General features: G+C 35.5%; 1 protein-coding gene across 3 annotated transcripts in view; it reads left to right on the top strand.

Annotated features, from left to right (window-relative positions):
* CLASP2 (cytoplasmic linker associated protein 2) overlaps positions 1-11,936 on the top strand; it is a 142,201-nt gene extending 130,265 nt beyond the window's left edge. For all 3 annotated transcript variants that reach the window (XM_050708581.1, XM_050708580.1, XM_050708579.1), the window contains 7 exons: positions 252-405; positions 1,177-1,405; positions 6,863-7,056; positions 7,636-7,764; positions 8,970-9,176; positions 10,257-10,373; positions 11,475-11,936. In XM_050708581.1, the coding sequence (XP_050564538.1) occupies positions 252-405; positions 1,177-1,405; positions 6,863-7,056; positions 7,636-7,764; positions 8,970-9,176; positions 10,257-10,373; positions 11,475-11,561 (1,117 nt within the window). In that variant the 3' untranslated portion in view covers positions 11,562-11,936. The remainder of the gene's footprint in view (positions 1-251; positions 406-1,176; positions 1,406-6,862; positions 7,057-7,635; positions 7,765-8,969; positions 9,177-10,256; positions 10,374-11,474) is intronic.
* Positions 11,937-18,123: the final 6,187 nt, after the last annotated feature.

Raw genomic sequence — 18,123 nt, 5'->3', positions numbered from 1 at the left:
GGAACTTTTCTCATAAAGACAGAATGGTGTAAAAGTTCCTTTTGTACTTACAGGAGAAAAATGGAGCAGAAGTGCGTTTCTTGAGGCAGATGCTGCTGCGTGATGTCGCCCTTTCCTTGTCTAGCCATTCCCAGTGCTTAATCTTATTAATATTTCCTGAGTGTCTATAGTTCCATGTTAATGTTATTTAGAAGTATGGGATCAGAAAGTAAATCCACCTTACTCTGTATGTCACTCTCCATGGCCCACAGTGCATTCGACTATGATACGGAAAATATGAATTCTGAAGATATTTACAGTTCTCTTCGTGGAGTCACTGAAGCCATTCAGAATTTCAGTTTCCGTAGTCAAGAAGATATGAATGAGCCTGTAAAACGAGATTCAAAAAAAGATGATGTTGATTCAGTGAGTATTTAAACTCCGTGCATCTTGGTATTGGCAAGCCAAGCCCAATACCTGATTTATTACAAAGAAAACACCTTTTTAAGTAGGTTTTTGTATTGTGACTTCTGAAATGGGACATCCCTCCTAACTTTAGAGTGTCAGAGCTTTAAAAAAAAAAAAAAAAAAAAAGTTCGTAGTCTTAAAGCACCTTTTGGAAATGTAAATGCTAATTTTAAGTGGCATTAGCTATTTGTTTATTTAAAATGTTAACAATTAAGAAATACTTTATCTCATAAAACAACTGGAGTTTAGTTTTTGAGAGATCTGTACCCTAATATATTTTTTCCAAAGTTTTTATTTAATTCCATACAAAACCTGCAGTTTTTTTAGTGCTGTATATGTCCTGTTCTAAGCTTCTGTTTTTGTGGAGCTTCAGCTTTCACGTTTGTTGAACGTGCCCAAAGTGTATGTACTTAAATATGATTTTAATTACTTGGCATCAAACTACAGAGATAAAGTGCTGACAGCTGCTTCTAATCATGAACTTCAAAGTGTACATGCTCCAAAAGACTTTTTTGTACTTTCTTGAGGAAAGTAAATTTAGGGAACTCTAGCTAAGACCTTTTATCTGAAGCCCAGCTTAATGTCTATTTAGGAATGTTTAGGAAACTTTTTGATATTTGATACTTTTTTGATATTAAGTTCTTGCTACATAGGTGAAATAGTGAAATAGTTAATTGAAAAGTGTAAGTGTGTCTTGTATATGCTTGTATGCTATTTCTTTTCCTGCAGATCTGCAGTGCTTCAGGAATAGTAGACCTACGAGCAGGAAGTGGTGTGAGTGATACAGGCCGAACAGCTCTTGATAACAAAACATCATTACTCAACACAATGCCTCCTCACTCTTCACCACGTTCAAGAGATTATAACCCATATAATTATTCTGATAGTATCAGTTCATTTAATAAATCTGCTTTGAAGGAAGCCATGTTTGATGATGATGCAGAGCAATTTCCTGATGGTAAGCTTCAGATTGCATTCTGTGCTAGAATGAAAATGGTGAGATTTTTCATCTTTTTCATCTTTTAGTTCACTTTATGAATTTATCATTAACAGCATATGTATTACCAGTGCCACTTTGAGAGGTTTTGTAAATAAAACATGTCAAATTAGTTTGTTAGTAATCCTTCTGAGTGACATTTTTGGATTGGTTGATACTTGTAGAGATTAGGGGGTGAAAATGAGATAATTACTGAACTATATGGTATACTTCTGGCAGCATGTTCTGTAGCAGGATTGTCAATATAAATTTACTTAGCAGATTTCTGTGGTTGAGATTTAAAAAGCTTTACAGCAAGGGAATAAAACTGGATCAAACCAGTTTGGGAATTAGGTGACAAATTAAGTATTTTGTTAGTAAAATATTTGTATTTGAAACATGACGTTGGTATTTTCTATTGAGTAGGTATTCTTTAAAAAAAAAAAAAGCCTTTTACTTGGAAGGTGGTTCATTTAGCCCATGTAAATGTAAGAACTTGGGTTGTTGTTTTGTAGGCTTCTAAATCTTCCTTTTAATATTTCTCAGTATATTTTTGGGAGCTTTTTATAGCTAAATGTTGGGGGAGGTTTGAGTAATGATTATAATGATACTGTGGAAACATAGCAGGTGGTTTTCATGATGCGGTTTTCATTCACGTCTTGATATTTCATATTCATTTATAGAATAAACTCAGTTTTTAATTAAAGTTCTTAATAGTGAAGTACAAATAAGTATTCCTTCTCCCCCCTTCTGTTTTCCCTCTGACATTCAGCAATGATGTGTTAAACTGCTGAAAAACAAAACTATGTTCTGGCATTGTGTTTTATTCAGCTATCCTGTGAGTTGGCTTCAAGTTTGCATTGCAAGTTTGCATACATTAAAAAAAAAAAATCTAAGGTGTATTCCTCTTTGCTTTCTCTTCTGCTTAGAGAAGAGGCGCATGGTTAGTTATTAAATTCTAAAAAAGATTTAAGAGAAAGCAAATTTTTACAGATCATGTCATGTAAATATGAATAATTAAATACCTTTGTCATCCTCACATGAAATATTTTTGAGCAAAACTCTGCATTACAGTGATCCTGTTGTTACATGGGATAGGTCTCTATAGCTTCTGACAATGTATTTCTTGACATTACATTAAAGTAAATGATAAAAGCTTTTGAACATATGGGACTTTCTGGGAAATACCTTTCACGCAGTCAAATGCACTATGTTCTAGCAATGTGTTGTCAAATTATTATTTATTCAACAATTATTTTATTCATTTTCTTTATTGACTTGTCTTTTGGAGCTATTTCTGTGTAATAGCAGTTGTGCAGAAGAGAGAAATCTTTTCTTCATGAGCTTTTTCATGAAGACATACCAAAAAAAGTTTGATGACATAAAAAAAATATATATAAATATATATAGGTTTTGTTAAGATTTCTTTATGAATCACATTCTGATGTTCTCATCTCATTTTCCTGTAAAATCTGAAATTTCTCAAATTATTCTTATACTTTACATTGGTTTTTATTTGCTGCTAACTGCTAGTCTCATTGGAAAATCTTGAATTTTTCTTCCTAATGTCAAAGATAGCTTGGATTTTTAAATATTTAGAAAAGTTCCTGAGACCATCTTCTCACTGTGTGTATGGTCTGTGGTGTTTGCGCTCTCAAGTGCCATTGCTAGTTCAGGTAATTACTGTCACACTGTCAGAGAGCCTTACAGTGTAGTTCCATCTGAAGCTTTGAAGCTTATGCAGTATCCTTTTATAAGAATATGTGCTAAATTAACAGAAGATGGTAAGTTTTTTTCCTTTTTTATTTTTTTTTTTTAAATTCCATGTACTTAAGCAATCTGCACTCTACCAGCAGGGTCTGTTTTTCTTAAAAATTTATGAGTGGATGGACTGAAGCATCTCCATCCAGTAGTGGTTTGTCCTTGCTGGAGTTAGTAGTGCACAGTATTTAGTAAGGACTGCTCTTTAATGAATAATTTAAAGAAAAAAAAAAAAGAAGTACTTGCACTTATTCCAGTAGCACCATGTGTATTGTCATTACTTTTAGAATTGCATCCGAGATGATTTTGAAAAAGTTGGCATGGGAAAAAAAAAAAGATACATTTATACATACGGCAAAATGTTCGTGCATGCAGTTTCTCACTTAAGAATTGCATGCTTTTCCCATAAACCCGAAGTGCTTGTTGAACACTAGTTTATACTTTTCAGCAACTTCACTGTGTTTGGCACACAGTTCCTGTTTTTATTGGACTCCGATGTATATTCTCATCTGTTACTAGGAGAAGACATGGATATAAAGGGCTGGATGGGGAGATCTTGGCTGCTCGTTTGGTGCAGTCAGCTGCACTGAGGCACAAACATGTACTCTGCAGACTGTTCATCTAACAGTTAAAAAACTCCTTTAGAGGAGATGCCACAGTGTACCCCCAAATGTGCATTTGAGTATTTTACCACTTCTGTAGTAAAAGGTTTTCATAGGAACAGTCTAAATCTTCAAAGCAGTAGCACTATTTCCAGGGGAGGTGCCCTTTATTATAAGTATAGGGGAATGTGGTTTTCTAAGACACTTTCTAGACTCCTTAAAAGCATTCAGCAGCTCCTGTTTGAAACCCAGTGTCCCCCTCCAAAGCATGTCCCTCTCATTTTTTTTTCAGTGTGCTTCCATAGATCATCTTTTCCAAGCCTCTGCCTTTTTAACTGATACCATCATTTGTTTCCTTCTAGATAAATAGAAAGCCATTTATAATCCAGTCATTTTGCAGGTGTTTCATCCAAGGTTTGTACCCACCTTGTTGACTTTTTCGGCCATGTTTCAGGCAGCAGGAAAATCTTTACTTAATTCAGAACATACCTTAATTTCCTTCTTACCCCCAATACTGTATAGCCTGTCAAAAGGTTATTATTTGATTGGTTTGAGAAGAGATGTTCTTTAACAAATATTTATATGCATAATATTAATACATACATATTTAAGGCACATTTTAATTTATTCAAATGAACCACCTCCTCCTCATTTATGTTTTTTCTTTTCAGAAAAAAAATTGTGAGTATACTTCAATATGACTTAATGTATTTCTCCTTTCTTATCTGAAGAATATTTAGGAATGAAACACTGGGTGCTAAATCATATCCAGGAATGGGAAATTCAGGCTGTCAAGGCGCGCACACCCACACACACGGTTTTGTGCTATTTATTTATTTATTTATTTATTTAAGGAAATCTATTTCATAGAATCATAGACTATCCCGAGTTAGAAGGGACCCATAAGGATCATCAAGTCCAACTCCTGGCACCGTACCAGTCTGCCCAAAAGTTTAGACCATGTGACTAAGTGCACAGTCCAATCTCTTCTTAAATTCAGACAGGCTTGGTGCAGTGACTACTTCACTGGGGAGCCTATTCCAGTGTGCAACCACCCTCTCGGTGAAGAACCTCTTCCTGATGTCCAGCCTAAACCTCCCCTGCCTCAGCTTACCACTGTTCCCGCGGGTCCTATCACTGGTGTTTACGGAGAATAGGTCACCTGCCTCTCCACTCCCCCTCGCGAGGAAGTTGTAGACCACGATGAGGTCCCCCCTCAGCCTCCTCTTCTCCAGGCTGAACAGGCCCAGTGCCCTCAGCCGCTCCTCATACGTCTTCCCCTCTAGTCCCTTCACCATCTTCATAGCCCTCCTTTGGACACTCTCCCAACAGTTTAACGTCCTTTTTGTACTGTGGTGCCCAGAACTGCACACAGTACTTGAGGTGAGGCTGGACCAGCACAGAGTAGAGCGGGACAATCACTTCCCTCGACCGACTAAGCTAATTTCCTCAGCTAATGGAGCTTCCCTGTATTCCTGCATGGATATGGCTGGTACCTTCTCTCTTTGCCCCTTCCCCCGATACGTTAAAGTTGCCACTTCTTTCATTCTGGTATTTCCACAATGGAAATAGCTTTATTCAAGCATATATAGGTTGCTTTGCTAATTATATTTTGATATACATTCCCCAAAATAGGATTTACCATGGACAGTTTGGTAGAACAAGCATTATAGTCCTAATAATAAAAGTAATGCCGTTGCTTCCATAAAATGGACTGTCCGTTCTGCTCATCTGTACTAAATAATTACTCACATAATGCACCTGCAGAATGAAATTCCAGCTTGTCCTTTGGACAAACAATAATGATCCATTTAGAGAATTTGCAAATCATGCATTAATATAGAGGCAGTGGAAATGGTTGCAGAAAAAAGGTTTCTGCTTTCAGGTGTTGGTGAGTTGATTATTCATGCAAAACAATGCAAAAAGAAATGTTGGGTACAAAAACAGTGTTTTTTGTTGTTTTTATTTTTTGATCCTTGATGTGTGATATTCAGCTTTTACTTTTTATTTCTTTGTACATCATTTATAAGTTACAATATTGAATACAGCAATATAAGATGTTAAAGGGCTGTGGTTTCTCTGCATATGACCTAATAAACTTGTTAGGGAAAATGTATTTCATCTGTTAATGAAGTGAAATAATTTTAGGATAGATGTAGTTGCAGGAACTCTTGCATTTTATTAATATTGTTTACTCTTTGAAAGAAAAATGTATGTCAATGCTCTCAGACTTTTCGCAGGAAAAAAAGGTTTGTTTCTGTTAATTCACCCCAAAGTCTCGGTGCAAAGGTAGAAGCTATATGCTTTTCTTTCTAAATTGGTCTTGATAATGGAGTAAAGGGAACAGTTCAATATTTGTCATTAATTCCACATACAAGGGCTTGTTTGTTTTTTTTGGCTGTTTGCAGATCTCCATGTTTGCAGTCCAGTGTTTCCAAATATGAGTTGTTACTGGTGCTTTTTCTCCATCATCATGGAATCCTCTCTGTTAATCAAAGCTGAAATCCAGAGCTGTCTCATAGTGACTGTTACTGAGATAGCAGTCATTCCCTGGAATCTCTGTGGGGCTAATGGCTCCACTCTTGAGCAGTTTTTTTCTGTTTGAATTAAAAGTCTAGCCATTGCTGTGGAACCATGGCTTACAAAAGTCTAAGCAGTTCAGTAAGATAATACTAAAGGAGAATATGCAAGTTTATCTTCTTGGACGGAAGTGTTACGTGGGAAAGCTGGCCCTTTGTGTATACATCAGATTTAAAAGGGTAGAGGGAACTACCACTTTTTGTATTGCAAGAGTAAAAACTATTGCAGTAAACTGTACAGATGTTTTTGTTTTTTTTTGTGGTGTCATTGTTTTATTGTGATTGTAAGCTTGTTTAGGAATGTTGTCTGCACTGAAAATGAAATACTGAAATTGTAATTTTGGCTAAGTTGGGTGGAAAATATAAAAGTATGCTAGAAAGCCAGCTAGCTACCCTAGAAGATACTTACAGTTGTGCATCAAGCAGTAATATTTATTTGCAGTAATATTTATTTGCAACAATCTGGAAATTGTGTTTGTGTATTCTTTTTTTGGTAGAGCCTCCCATGGATCATTCTGATCTGGTCGCAGAGTTACTAAAAGAGTTATCAAACCATAATGAGAGAGTTGAGGAAAGAAAGACTGCCCTCTATGAGCTCATGAAGTTAACTCAGGAAGAGTCTTTTGGTGTTTGGGATGAGCACTTCAAAACAATACTGCTTTTGCTGCTTGAAACACTTGGAGACAAAGAGGTAAATTTAGATTATTTCTGCTCAGAATGTTAACAAAGCACATGGTTTACTTTCAGTGTCTTTGAAAGTTGTAAGGGAAGGGCACAAATCACTATATATTTCTATAAATAAATAATGCTTATCGTGAAAACGCTTGAGTTCTATGTAATTGTTCCCTGTAAGTGCCATGTTTTTAAATTGCTGAGGTTCAGAATGACACTAATATCTGTTCTGATTTAAATAAATAAATAATTACTTGTCAATGTGTTTTCAAAAATAATGCATTTGTGTGATGCTAAAAGTTTTATCAGCACTTGTGAAGGGTAAAATTGTATGCAACTTAGCAGCTCTTGGGTAGCACAGATAACTCCGGTTGGCAGCATATTTGTGATATACAACCTGAATTAATTGTAGAATGAGAGAGAAAGAGAAGAATGAATAACTGAAAATTTTTTAGCTGAATTTATTAATACAGTATTTGTATTACATATACGCATAGAAAATCTGATATATTATCGAAGGCTTTACTGTTGAACAAATATTAAAACATATATCTATTTAAAGGAGCATAACTAATTTATTTTAATATTTAATCTTTAGTATGCAATTAGAGCTTTGGCATTGAAAGTTCTAAGAGAAATTCTGAGAAACCAGCCAGCAAGGTTTAAGAATTATGCAGAGCTCACAATAATGAAGACATTAGAAGCTCATAAGGACCCCCATAAGGAGGTTAGTAATCAGTTACTCCGTTTGTTTGAGGTTATAACAAAATATTACAAAATGAAACAGCTGTGTGTATGTCCAGAAAGTGTTTGACAAATCAGTTAGATCTTACTGAGGAAGTAATTTGTGTAATAATCAAGCATTCAGCTCTTACTAGTTAACACAGGTATGCAAAAGAAAAATGAACTGTGGTTTTAAAAGTTCTGAAATGGTTAATGTCAGCCCTGATAGCGATTGCTTTGGGTGCTGCCCAAGAGGACACAGAGCCATAACCAATGATCACAGCTCATCAAAGAATAACTGAAGGTGGTTTTTCATTGTATGACATCTTAAGCCAGGTATCCTGGAGTTCTGATACAATGTTTTGGATTTCATTAACATACATGGTTGAGAGATGGGACTGAATGGGGCAAGGAAATCATCAGCCTTTTCCATTGCCAGACAGCTCTGCACCGTTCAAGAGCATGGCTTTGAATATATTTTTTTTTCAGGAGAGAAAGGACTGTAAGATATCAACGAGAAGAGTTGCCTGTGGCTGAGAATAGAGAGGGGATTCAGAAGTAGGAGGATAACTGTAATCTTGCTCAGAAATTCTTGTGATGTGAGCATACACAGCAGCACATAGATACAAGAAACAAATACAGTAGCCACCCAAACATTAAACAGTTTACATCAGTGTCACTGATGTTAGGAGAATACAGATTTGTTATTAGATGAATACATCTCCTCCTTGCCTTCCCTATGCCCCCATGCTCCCCATGCAAGGACTTCTTTATATGGGACTTGTCAGTGATCAAAGGCCAAACAAGTAATAATGAATGACAACACAGGAAATTATAGATTCACAGAGTGGGGAAATTTCAATATGTAGTTGCATAATATTGCATTTGTATTCTGCATAGTATTGCAGAATAGAGAGATTTCAGATTTGATTCAACAGTTATTGTCAGGCATGTTTGGAAAACACCAATAGACATCTTGCAGAGCATATAGATTAGTCATACGGTATTGGAAAGAGTCTTGTTTTTTCGATAATATGTCCAACAGCTGGAATATTGGACACATTTTCAAAGTCTTGTAATGTACATATTTTTACAATATAGTGGAACTGTGGTTAAGAGAAGTTTATGTTCAAGACCAGTACTGACAGATAACAGACCACAGCAATTCTATTGTACATCGTTTTTCCATGTCTTTTGTCCTTTCAATAGGTGGTGAGATCTGCTGAAGAAGCTGCTTCCATGCTGGCTACTTCCATTAGCCCAGATCAGTGCATCAAAGTTCTTTGTCCAATTATCCAAACTGCAGATTACCCCATTAATCTGGCTGCAATCAAAATGCAGACGAAAGTCATTGAGAGAGTATCTAAAGAAACTCTTACTCAGCTTTTACCAGAGATTGTGCCAGGTCTAATACAGGTAAAAAACAAACAAAAAAACCCTCTGCATATAAAAGAATTGCAAAGATTTTTTTTTCAAGCAATACCGCCTGGCTCTCATGAAGGATTTTTTTATTTGTCTTAGCTGATGGCTGCTTTGACCCAAAATAACTCAGTGGGAACAATCTCTGTGATTGTCAACTAGTTGAATTGTAATTATTGTTAGGACTCAAAATCTAGGTACAATATAAAGTAGTGGTTATAGTTAAGCTCGATAGAGCCTTTCAGTTGTAAGATACAGGTGGCAACAACAAAACATCTTCTGCAAGTTCTAATTGTTTGTTCTGAAATTGGACATGTTGTATGTATATATAACTGTAGGGTTTTATAACCTGGGATTTGGGGGAGGCAAGTGGAAAAAAGCAGTTAACTGGGGTAAGTTTAATAAGATGAGAAGGATATCAGAGGTTTCTGTTTCTTTGTCCATTTTTAATTATATCCCACCTTATAACAAGACAAAATACATTAATTTACATGTGCTGGATGAAGACTTTTCAGAATTTGACAGCTGTGTTCTGCAGATTTCTGTCTTTAATGCATGTGGTCAAGTCACACATCTGCAGGAAGGTAGAGGCAGAGCAGAGGCCTTCTGAGAAGGGGGTGTGAGACAGGCATGAGAAACAAAAAGCATTAAATAACAGGCTGGGAATTAAGAAAAGAATCTTTCCCTGCTAAGAATTAGCTTGTTTCAGAGTATGAAAGTGCTAGGTTTAATAGTCTTCTGCTTTAAATAAACGTGTGTAATCTAGAACAGTTCTCCTTGTGTTCTTCCTTAATGCATTTCAACCCAGAGCATGACAGCAGCTCTGTTTTCAACATAAATTATGAACAAGAATGTGTAAGGTTTTTTCAGTATGGAAAGTAACTCTCAAAACAGCCTGCCTTTTAAGTACATGCTCTGTGTTTGCTTTTTTTTTTTCTTGGAATGCTTCATTGGGCTACTTTAACATTCACTTAATGTAGATTTTAATGTATTTATTATGAGAAGAAGTAAACAGCTTTCTGAGGCTTTTTAATCATTAACTGATAAGCTATTAATGTTAATTTTATTGCTTTCTAGGGCTATGATAATTCAGAGAGTAGTGTTCGTAAGGCATGTGTTTTCTGCCTTGTTGCCATTCATGCAGTAATTGGTGATGAACTAAAACCACATCTCAGTCAACTCACTGGCAGTAAAGTAAGTAAAAGATTACAATTAAACATATCGTGGATGATAATTGCATGTACACATTTGCATTTCCATTGCAATTACCAGAAAGTTTCGTAAAAGTATGTATCTGAATGAAACTGTAAGGCTTATGAAACTCTCAGAAGATTGATGTAACTTTGGCATAAAAGGTTCAAAACTAAGAATCCATAGATCTGTAAATACTTAGGGACTTGCACAAACTTCAGCAATATGAAAAATAATAAATTGTTTCTTGCTGCGATTTAGTAGATCTAGTTGTGTACTGTCAGTGGCTGAAAAAAATTAGAAAATACATTTTTAATATTTTGAACATTCTTGAATACACTGTCAGACTTCTTATTCTGAAATAGTGATAATAGGTTTTTCTACCTGTGTTTCTTGTCATATTTTTATGCAGTTGGAAAGCATTAAATGTCATATGCAGATGTTATATTCCACAGTTTATTTTCCCTCCTTACTGTTTTGCTTTCATTAGACCTTTCAGTATCACTAATTTGGGGGCAGGGGAGACCCTCCCTTCCTTTTTGGTTCAGGAAGGTTAGGGTTTTATTGACATCTTGTACATACTGTTGTTTACATGCAAACAGGTGTGTTGGAAATCTGTCCTTGGGAATAACACAGGACAATTAATTTTGTATATCTTTGAATAAGACAGTTGCATCTTAAGAATACTGTCTGGCAGTGATGGCACTGAATGTATTTCTAGGCAGTATTAGAAGCTTTAGTAGGTACAAAAAAATCAAATGTAACTAGAGGCTTAAAACCTCAACATTCGCTTAAGGTAGGGTTTTTTTCCTCCTTTATTTCAGAACAGCATCGTAATTCAGGGAAAATAATCCACCCATTTTAGTTTAGCTACCTTAGATCACTTTCTTTACATCCCTAATGATGCTTGACCTGTTTCCTTGTGAGAAATTTTGCTGTGTTTAATATTTTTATTGTTAAGTATGTTACCTTCCAGTTAATTATGTAACATAAAATTTTGCTTTCAGGAAAAAAATGGTTTAATGTTTACTTTGGTGTGTCATTCCTGTAGTATGTACAGTTTGTAAATACTAACTAAAGCAAATTTCTGGCTTAAATTTGCAGATGAAATTACTGAACCTTTACATCAAGCGTGCACAAACAGGCTCTGGACCAGGGGATGCAACAGCAGATATGTCTGGACAAAGCTAATGAAACTGACAGGAGTTAACCGGGTCTCTTAAAGCAAGGGCCAGGCCCTCTTCAAGTGGAAGGAAAATTCTTACACACAACGTTTGGAACCCTTCTTTTTTTTCTCATTTTCCTCCCTTTTTTTTTCTTTAACCATTGGCTGTCTTCAGCTTGCATGTGACTGTTGCAATAGAATTATTCCAAATCCAAGGAAAAAACAGTATTAACATCCGTTGATCAAAGCAAAATAAAATTTATAAATAATCTAATCCATCATTTATCCTGTTCACAATCCTCTGTGTCTTCCCATTAACTTTTGCCAGTGTTACTGTATTAAAAACATTTTTTTACCCTAATTAAACAGGTATGCTTTAAGCTTCAGAAGTTAAAATATAAGTTCCGTTGCTTTTACTCAGCCGCAGATAACATTGTTTTTATTGCTATTTTGTTTGAGTATTATGTCCTTCACTAGAAACAACAAGTGATGTGAAACAAGGCAGAACTAGTCTGAACTGCAGTGAGACTCGGTCACTGTTGGTGGTTCATCATCGTATTTACAGCTTGTTCAGGATATTCTGGAGATTGAGAAATACGCCATAAAAAAGCTGGCTTGATCCAGTTCTGTAAAAGTGGATGTTGTTCATTGGTGGTATGTTTGTTGCATAAATAAGAATTTAGTGTGCGCAGCAGAGGGCTGGTACAACCAGTACCTCTTAGTGTGGAAGACAGCCCTTTCAGGGTAGCACTGCCGACCTGGTGATAGTGTGGCAGTCCACTTTTTAGCAGCGGAGTTAATGGTCACTTGATGGACGTGAACCATCCTTGTCACCTTTCGTTCTTCAAGCAGGATGCTTCAGAATGGAGTGCTCTGCCCAAGCATGCTCAGTATGTATTTATCACTAGAATGTTTCCTTTCAACCTAATTGCTGGAACCAGTAGTCTTGTATTGTAACTCACATGGGATTTTATGACAACAGTGCAGAGGACTATTTATTTGTTATCTTCCTAAAAGCACCAAAATTTTCTGCATTGAATTTGAATAGGGGGGAATTTAAAAAGAGGGGAGGGGAATAGTCACAAATGCTATGGATCTTGCCACCTTCTAATTTTAAAAATTATATATTTTGGATGAGGGTGGGAAAGCTGCACCAAACTATTTGCATGGTTTTCTTGAATAGCATCCTCAAGACCCATCTGGATTAAGGTGTGGAAATGTTTCCAGGGTTTGTTTTTCCATTTTTGAAAAAGAGTTAGTTTATTGTGAATAATGGTTCTTTGTATTTATGAACTTAATAATGGAAAGAGAGCAAGGATCAAGTAAATGTGTCCCTCAATATTGTCTTTTTTTTTCTTTTTTTTTATTGTCTTGGATATAAGCAACAAGTTAATTAACTGAGAACTGGGATGAAGCAGTACCCTTCCCAGGAATGGTGGAAACTTTTTTCCCTAGCTTTTTTTCCCTTTGACTGTTGTGTTATCTAGTTGTAGGAAGTGTATCCTGATAAGAGAGAAAATAGTAGTGCCAAGGATGATGATTTATACTAGGCTAAAATTCTCTCTACCTCTTCAGGGTGACTAATGTTTGACTGAGCTGCTGCATATAGCACCTGGTAGAAGAACTATCTACAGAAGATTTTCTTTTCTTTCTTTTTTTTTTTCCCCCAAACGATCACTTAATGCATATTCAAAACTCTCTTCTTCAACACGCAGCCAAGTATTAAAATAATTATACACTTTATTTGCTAGGTACCCTGAAAAACAAAACAATAAAAATTGTCAGATGCTTGTAGTTACACGAAAGATTGTTTTCACTTAAGATTGAAGTGAATCTGATAGAAAAAGCTGACATGTTGTTAAAGAAGCAATGCCATTGCAGAGATTTATTTGGAGGAAAAGTTGTAGAAATATATGTAAAGACCGGAGAAAAACGAGACTGTCATAAGTCATCACTAGCCCTTTTTAACACCTACATCAGGAAGATAGTTATCTCCTCTTTCTTTCCTCTATTATGTGTAACATTTCTTGTTGTTTTCTACTGTTTAATTGCATTGTGTATTTATAGTTCTATGCTTACCATTGTGCATATACTGGCAATAAAATGTACATAACATGACTTTAAAAAAAAAAACAACAATGTATACATTCTTGTTTTCTGTTTCATTTGATCACATGCTATAAGAAAGATTATAAAGGTGACAGAAACAAGATTGGTTTAAAAAAATAATAATCTTCATGTTTTGTGTGTCCAAATGATGTTCCTTTAGATACCTGTTAGTAAATTGACTTAGCATTTGAGAACACGGTGTGAATATAGGTTTGCTAGACAAAAATGGTTTTTGGAAGTTGCATATTATCTTTAATGGACACCACATTTCCTTCATTTCAGCAGGCTTCTTGTGTACTATTTCATTTATTTGTACACTATTGCATTGCTCGCATTTTATTTTTTTAATATGTCAAATATTTTTAGTTTAAGATCTTGTAGTTTACATTTTGATTGTACAGAAGAACATTTAAAAAAATCCTACACATTCTAAGTTTAATAGTCCCATACGTTATTCCTGCTTTTTCTGTAGGTAATATTTATTTCAAATGATCATTTCAAGATGACTTTGCTCTGTCATCTTTTTGAAGATGTTATTTCATACTGAAAAATAAGTTTATTGAAACATACCTTATATATTCTGGATGAACGTAATTTTTTATCTGTAAAAAAATGTTGGTAAGAAAGAAATTTTTTTTTCCCCATATGACTGAAAAATTTTGCTCCGGGAGGAGGAGAGGAGATATTTACACAAAGTTTGTCCCTCAGGTATGCTTCTGAGACACCTTTAAATGTTCTAAGTGTGATATCCCATGTACTGAAAATCTAAATGCAATATATTTAAATGAATATTTTAATTACAATATGACTAGTTCTGTTTCCAACAAAGATGGGACCGCTGTATGTGGATAGAACATGTTTGTATTACATGAATCCAGAAGAATTTGCAACAAAATGTTCTCCACTGCGGCCAGTTACCAGATTCACTGCATTGCTTTTTGCCTTCATTTCTTATACTCCAAATAGACAATAGCTCAATTAAAATTAAAATTGAGCTATGATTAGTCATGCCTTATGTTTGTACTGGAGGTGGTTTATCTTAAAAAAAAAAAAAAAAAAAAAAAAAAGCATAAAGACCTGTGAAAAAATGAGGACAATTACTATTGTTCTTTTTCAGGAAGGCTTTCTTAATATTCTGTAATGATAGGTAATTGCAATGGTTTGAATACTGAAATGTGATTCTTAAAGGCTGGTTTCAGGCTTTAAAAGAAAAAAGAGGAAGAAGGAAAGAAAACTGCATGCAGAATCAGGATAGGAAATGCATGTCTTGAATGTCTTGGACTTGGATGTCATTTGCTTTAGATAATTTTGGGTAACATCTGTTCAGCTGAAATTGGGATAGTAAATGTAAATTGAAAGAGGATTGATCATGTAAATTTTCCTGAGTTTGGTTGCTTGTTTGTTTTTAAAGATAAAGACTGAAACAGATTGAGTCATGTTTATTATTTGTGGTCTGAGTTCCAGAGTGAAAAGAACAAACACTTTTATCGTGAAACACTTGCATATTCTTAGTGTCTTCTATGAATGTTTAAATGTTCGAGTAAATTCACAAGCTCATCAATGTAGAAAGCCTGTAGAGATTTAAGGCCTGAGGTGCTCACAGTTCAATTGTCAGCAAAAGAATTCAGATTGTGAATATATCATTGTCCCTTTGAAAACAATCATAAAAGATAAAGAGGAATAAATGTGAATTATGCTACAGTTAATCCCTATGACGGGTTAGAAAGTATGGTTTGGTTGGCTCTGCTAGGCTGAGATTTAGCAAACAGAAGCATAGAATACAATAAAAATAAGATGAGGATAGATTGGCAGTTTGGGAATGCAAGGATTATCCGTAGAAATAAAACTGATGCTTTTTCCCAACTGAACTGGTAAACTGATTAGTTTTGCAGTTGCTGTCTACTTCAACATAAGACGAAAGTATTCATACTATGTTCTCTAAAGAAAACTTCTAACTTTGTTCCCATCTAAATTCTGTAATCATGCCTTCTGCATTTGTAGAAGCATGTGCTTTTAAGTATTTGTCTCTTATATAACAAATATTCTCTTAAGTGAATCTGTTGTTAGAACGTGGATGGTTTTCAGAAATTTGGGAAGTTTGGCAAGTTGTGGTAGTCTGGCAAGTGGAAAAAAAAATTGAACTTAATCTGCCTTTTTTCTATATATCTTGTTTACCCATGTATACTTAAGTATATTTTAAGACCTCAGGATTCCCAGACTGTGCAGCTTGGGTTACCCCCAACTATTGAAGTTGCTTCATTTACCAATAGGATTTTAGGGTAATGAGCATGTTTACTTAGAACTTACATACTAGGGAACTTGTGCTCAGACACAATCACAACTCCATTTGTAAATGGCTGTTAAACAGTAACTCTTGGAAACTTTGAAATGTTATTTGGCAAGCAGTCTTGAATGGCATGGTATCTATCAAAAATAAAACTAATGATGTATTTTAAGTAGCTGCAAGTGATCCTAATGAAGCGTATTTTGAGGGAGTAAGATTGGGAATAATGCTGGGTAGAGATATATAGAAAGTACCTTTCTTCAGTGGAAAAACCAGCATTATCTACATCTGATATCCAGACATGTTACCATTGTCAGGAGGTAGAAAGGTAATTGAACTTTATATTAGGCATCAAAGTTTCATAAGTCTTTCATTTTAGTTTGCTTCCTTTTCTAGATCTTGGTTTTGTCCACCAACAGAAATCTTTGTACCTCCGTAAACTCCTACTGAAATCAGTACTGCAGTCAGCTCTGTTAACTGTGTGAAGATTGGTTCAAAGGTTGCCCCTGTCTTGCCAAGGAGGATATATACCTGTAAAAACAAAAATGTACATGTACATCAGGCAGCGGACAGACATCAAAAGTCAGCTAGACTGATTAGTAGATACTCCCTCTCCATCCGTTCATCTCTCTCTGTGGCAGAGCCAAGATTACCCTGTGGGAGCTCCCCAGTCTGCTGTAGACAAATCAGACTGCGGAATGATCTCAGACTGGTTCTCTGGCAGCACTCTGGGATCAGAAACTTATGCCAGAGATGTTGGCCAAGGTGAATGTTCCAGGCCTTGAGTGACCCCCTGTATGAGGGGTAAAGGGGGCTAAAAAAACCCACCATTTTCCTATCCTTTGCCTAAGCATATCTAGTATGTGTTAAAATATCAGGGAAGATGAGGAAAAACTAATTTTAACTTGGTTTAAATAGTTGAAATATATGTCCGTGGGGGAACTGGATATGTCTGTTTCAATTGCAGATTAGCATGTCTTAAATTGCTTGTAGCACACTGCTAGAAAATGTTAGACCTGGCTGGGTACCAAAGATGCCTCAGGTAGAAGAGATCCTGTCCATTAGGAATTAGAAGGAGCTGAACCATCTCTTCTGTGCATGGTGTCAGATCATGTAGCAAGCTGACATTGCCACAGCAATCTTCAAGTCCAAATACTAGTATTTCGAGCAGAACTAAAAATCATCACTTGACAGCAAAAACTTTCTTGAAAAAAAAAAATCCTCAGAATATATCCGTAGTCTGTGAGATTACAATGTTTTACATAGTGTTGAATTGAATTTTTCCATGCAGTGTTGACTGTGGAATATTTTTTTACTTGCCAAAAACAAATATCAAGGATGACATTCAGTGTATATAAACAATTTTAATATATATTGTCATTTGCTGTAGTTCTCAGAAGGGTAGTCACAAAGTTAAGTGAGGAGACCGATTGCTCTATAAAAAAAAAAAGATTACTAAGGCATCATTTGATTTGCTACTTAGATGTCAATTTGGATGCTGCTCATGGAAAAAGCCAATAAAAGTTTTCAGGCACCATATGTTGAAGTACTTCAGCACAGATTCACCTGTTAGTAAAACATTAGCCTCCCCACCTCAAATTTCAGGTTGGACCTTGCATGCTATACACAAGCCTTGAAGCAAGAGATGTTTTAAATAAATAGTCTCTTGTTGTTTGTGTATACAATGCTTCTTTGCTGAAACCTGTTTAGTACTTATGGGGCAGATTATAAACCAAGAAACAAAAATAACCCCTTAATAATAAACAGTACAATGCTAAAAACTCACCTTATTTGTCCCCAAACTTGCACAACTAGGTAACTACATACCTCTTTATGTCTAGAGGTTAGTCAAGGGCAGCAGGTGTGGGTGTGGGGAATACACAGTACTTCACAAAGCAAAATGCTAGAATTGAATACAATGTGGGAAGTTAGCCTGATGTAAAAAAATGGAGTTATACTGTAGTTGAAGTTTCACCCCCGTATACTGCTTGCAAGGAAGATCAGTCAAAATACAAGACCATGAAGAAGTACTAATTGCTGAGTGTGGATTTTTTTTTTTTTGATGTTTAATTTCAGTTTTAATAGTAACATTTTCTTAACCCTTTCTGCATGTTCTGTCTAGTGCTTTCCTTACAAGGAACTCAAAGCTTCTATGAGTGAAGAATTGAGCCCCTTGCCAACCCGTAGTGGGGGGA

The sequence above is a fragment of the Cygnus atratus genome, chromosome 2 (genome assembly GCF_013377495.2).
Source record: "Cygnus atratus isolate AKBS03 ecotype Queensland, Australia chromosome 2, CAtr_DNAZoo_HiC_assembly, whole genome shotgun sequence".
NCBI lineage: Eukaryota > Metazoa > Chordata > Aves > Anseriformes > Anatidae > Cygnus > Cygnus atratus.
The sequence above is the reverse complement of the archived record's forward strand: the minus strand, read 5'-3'. Positions and strand labels throughout refer to the sequence as shown.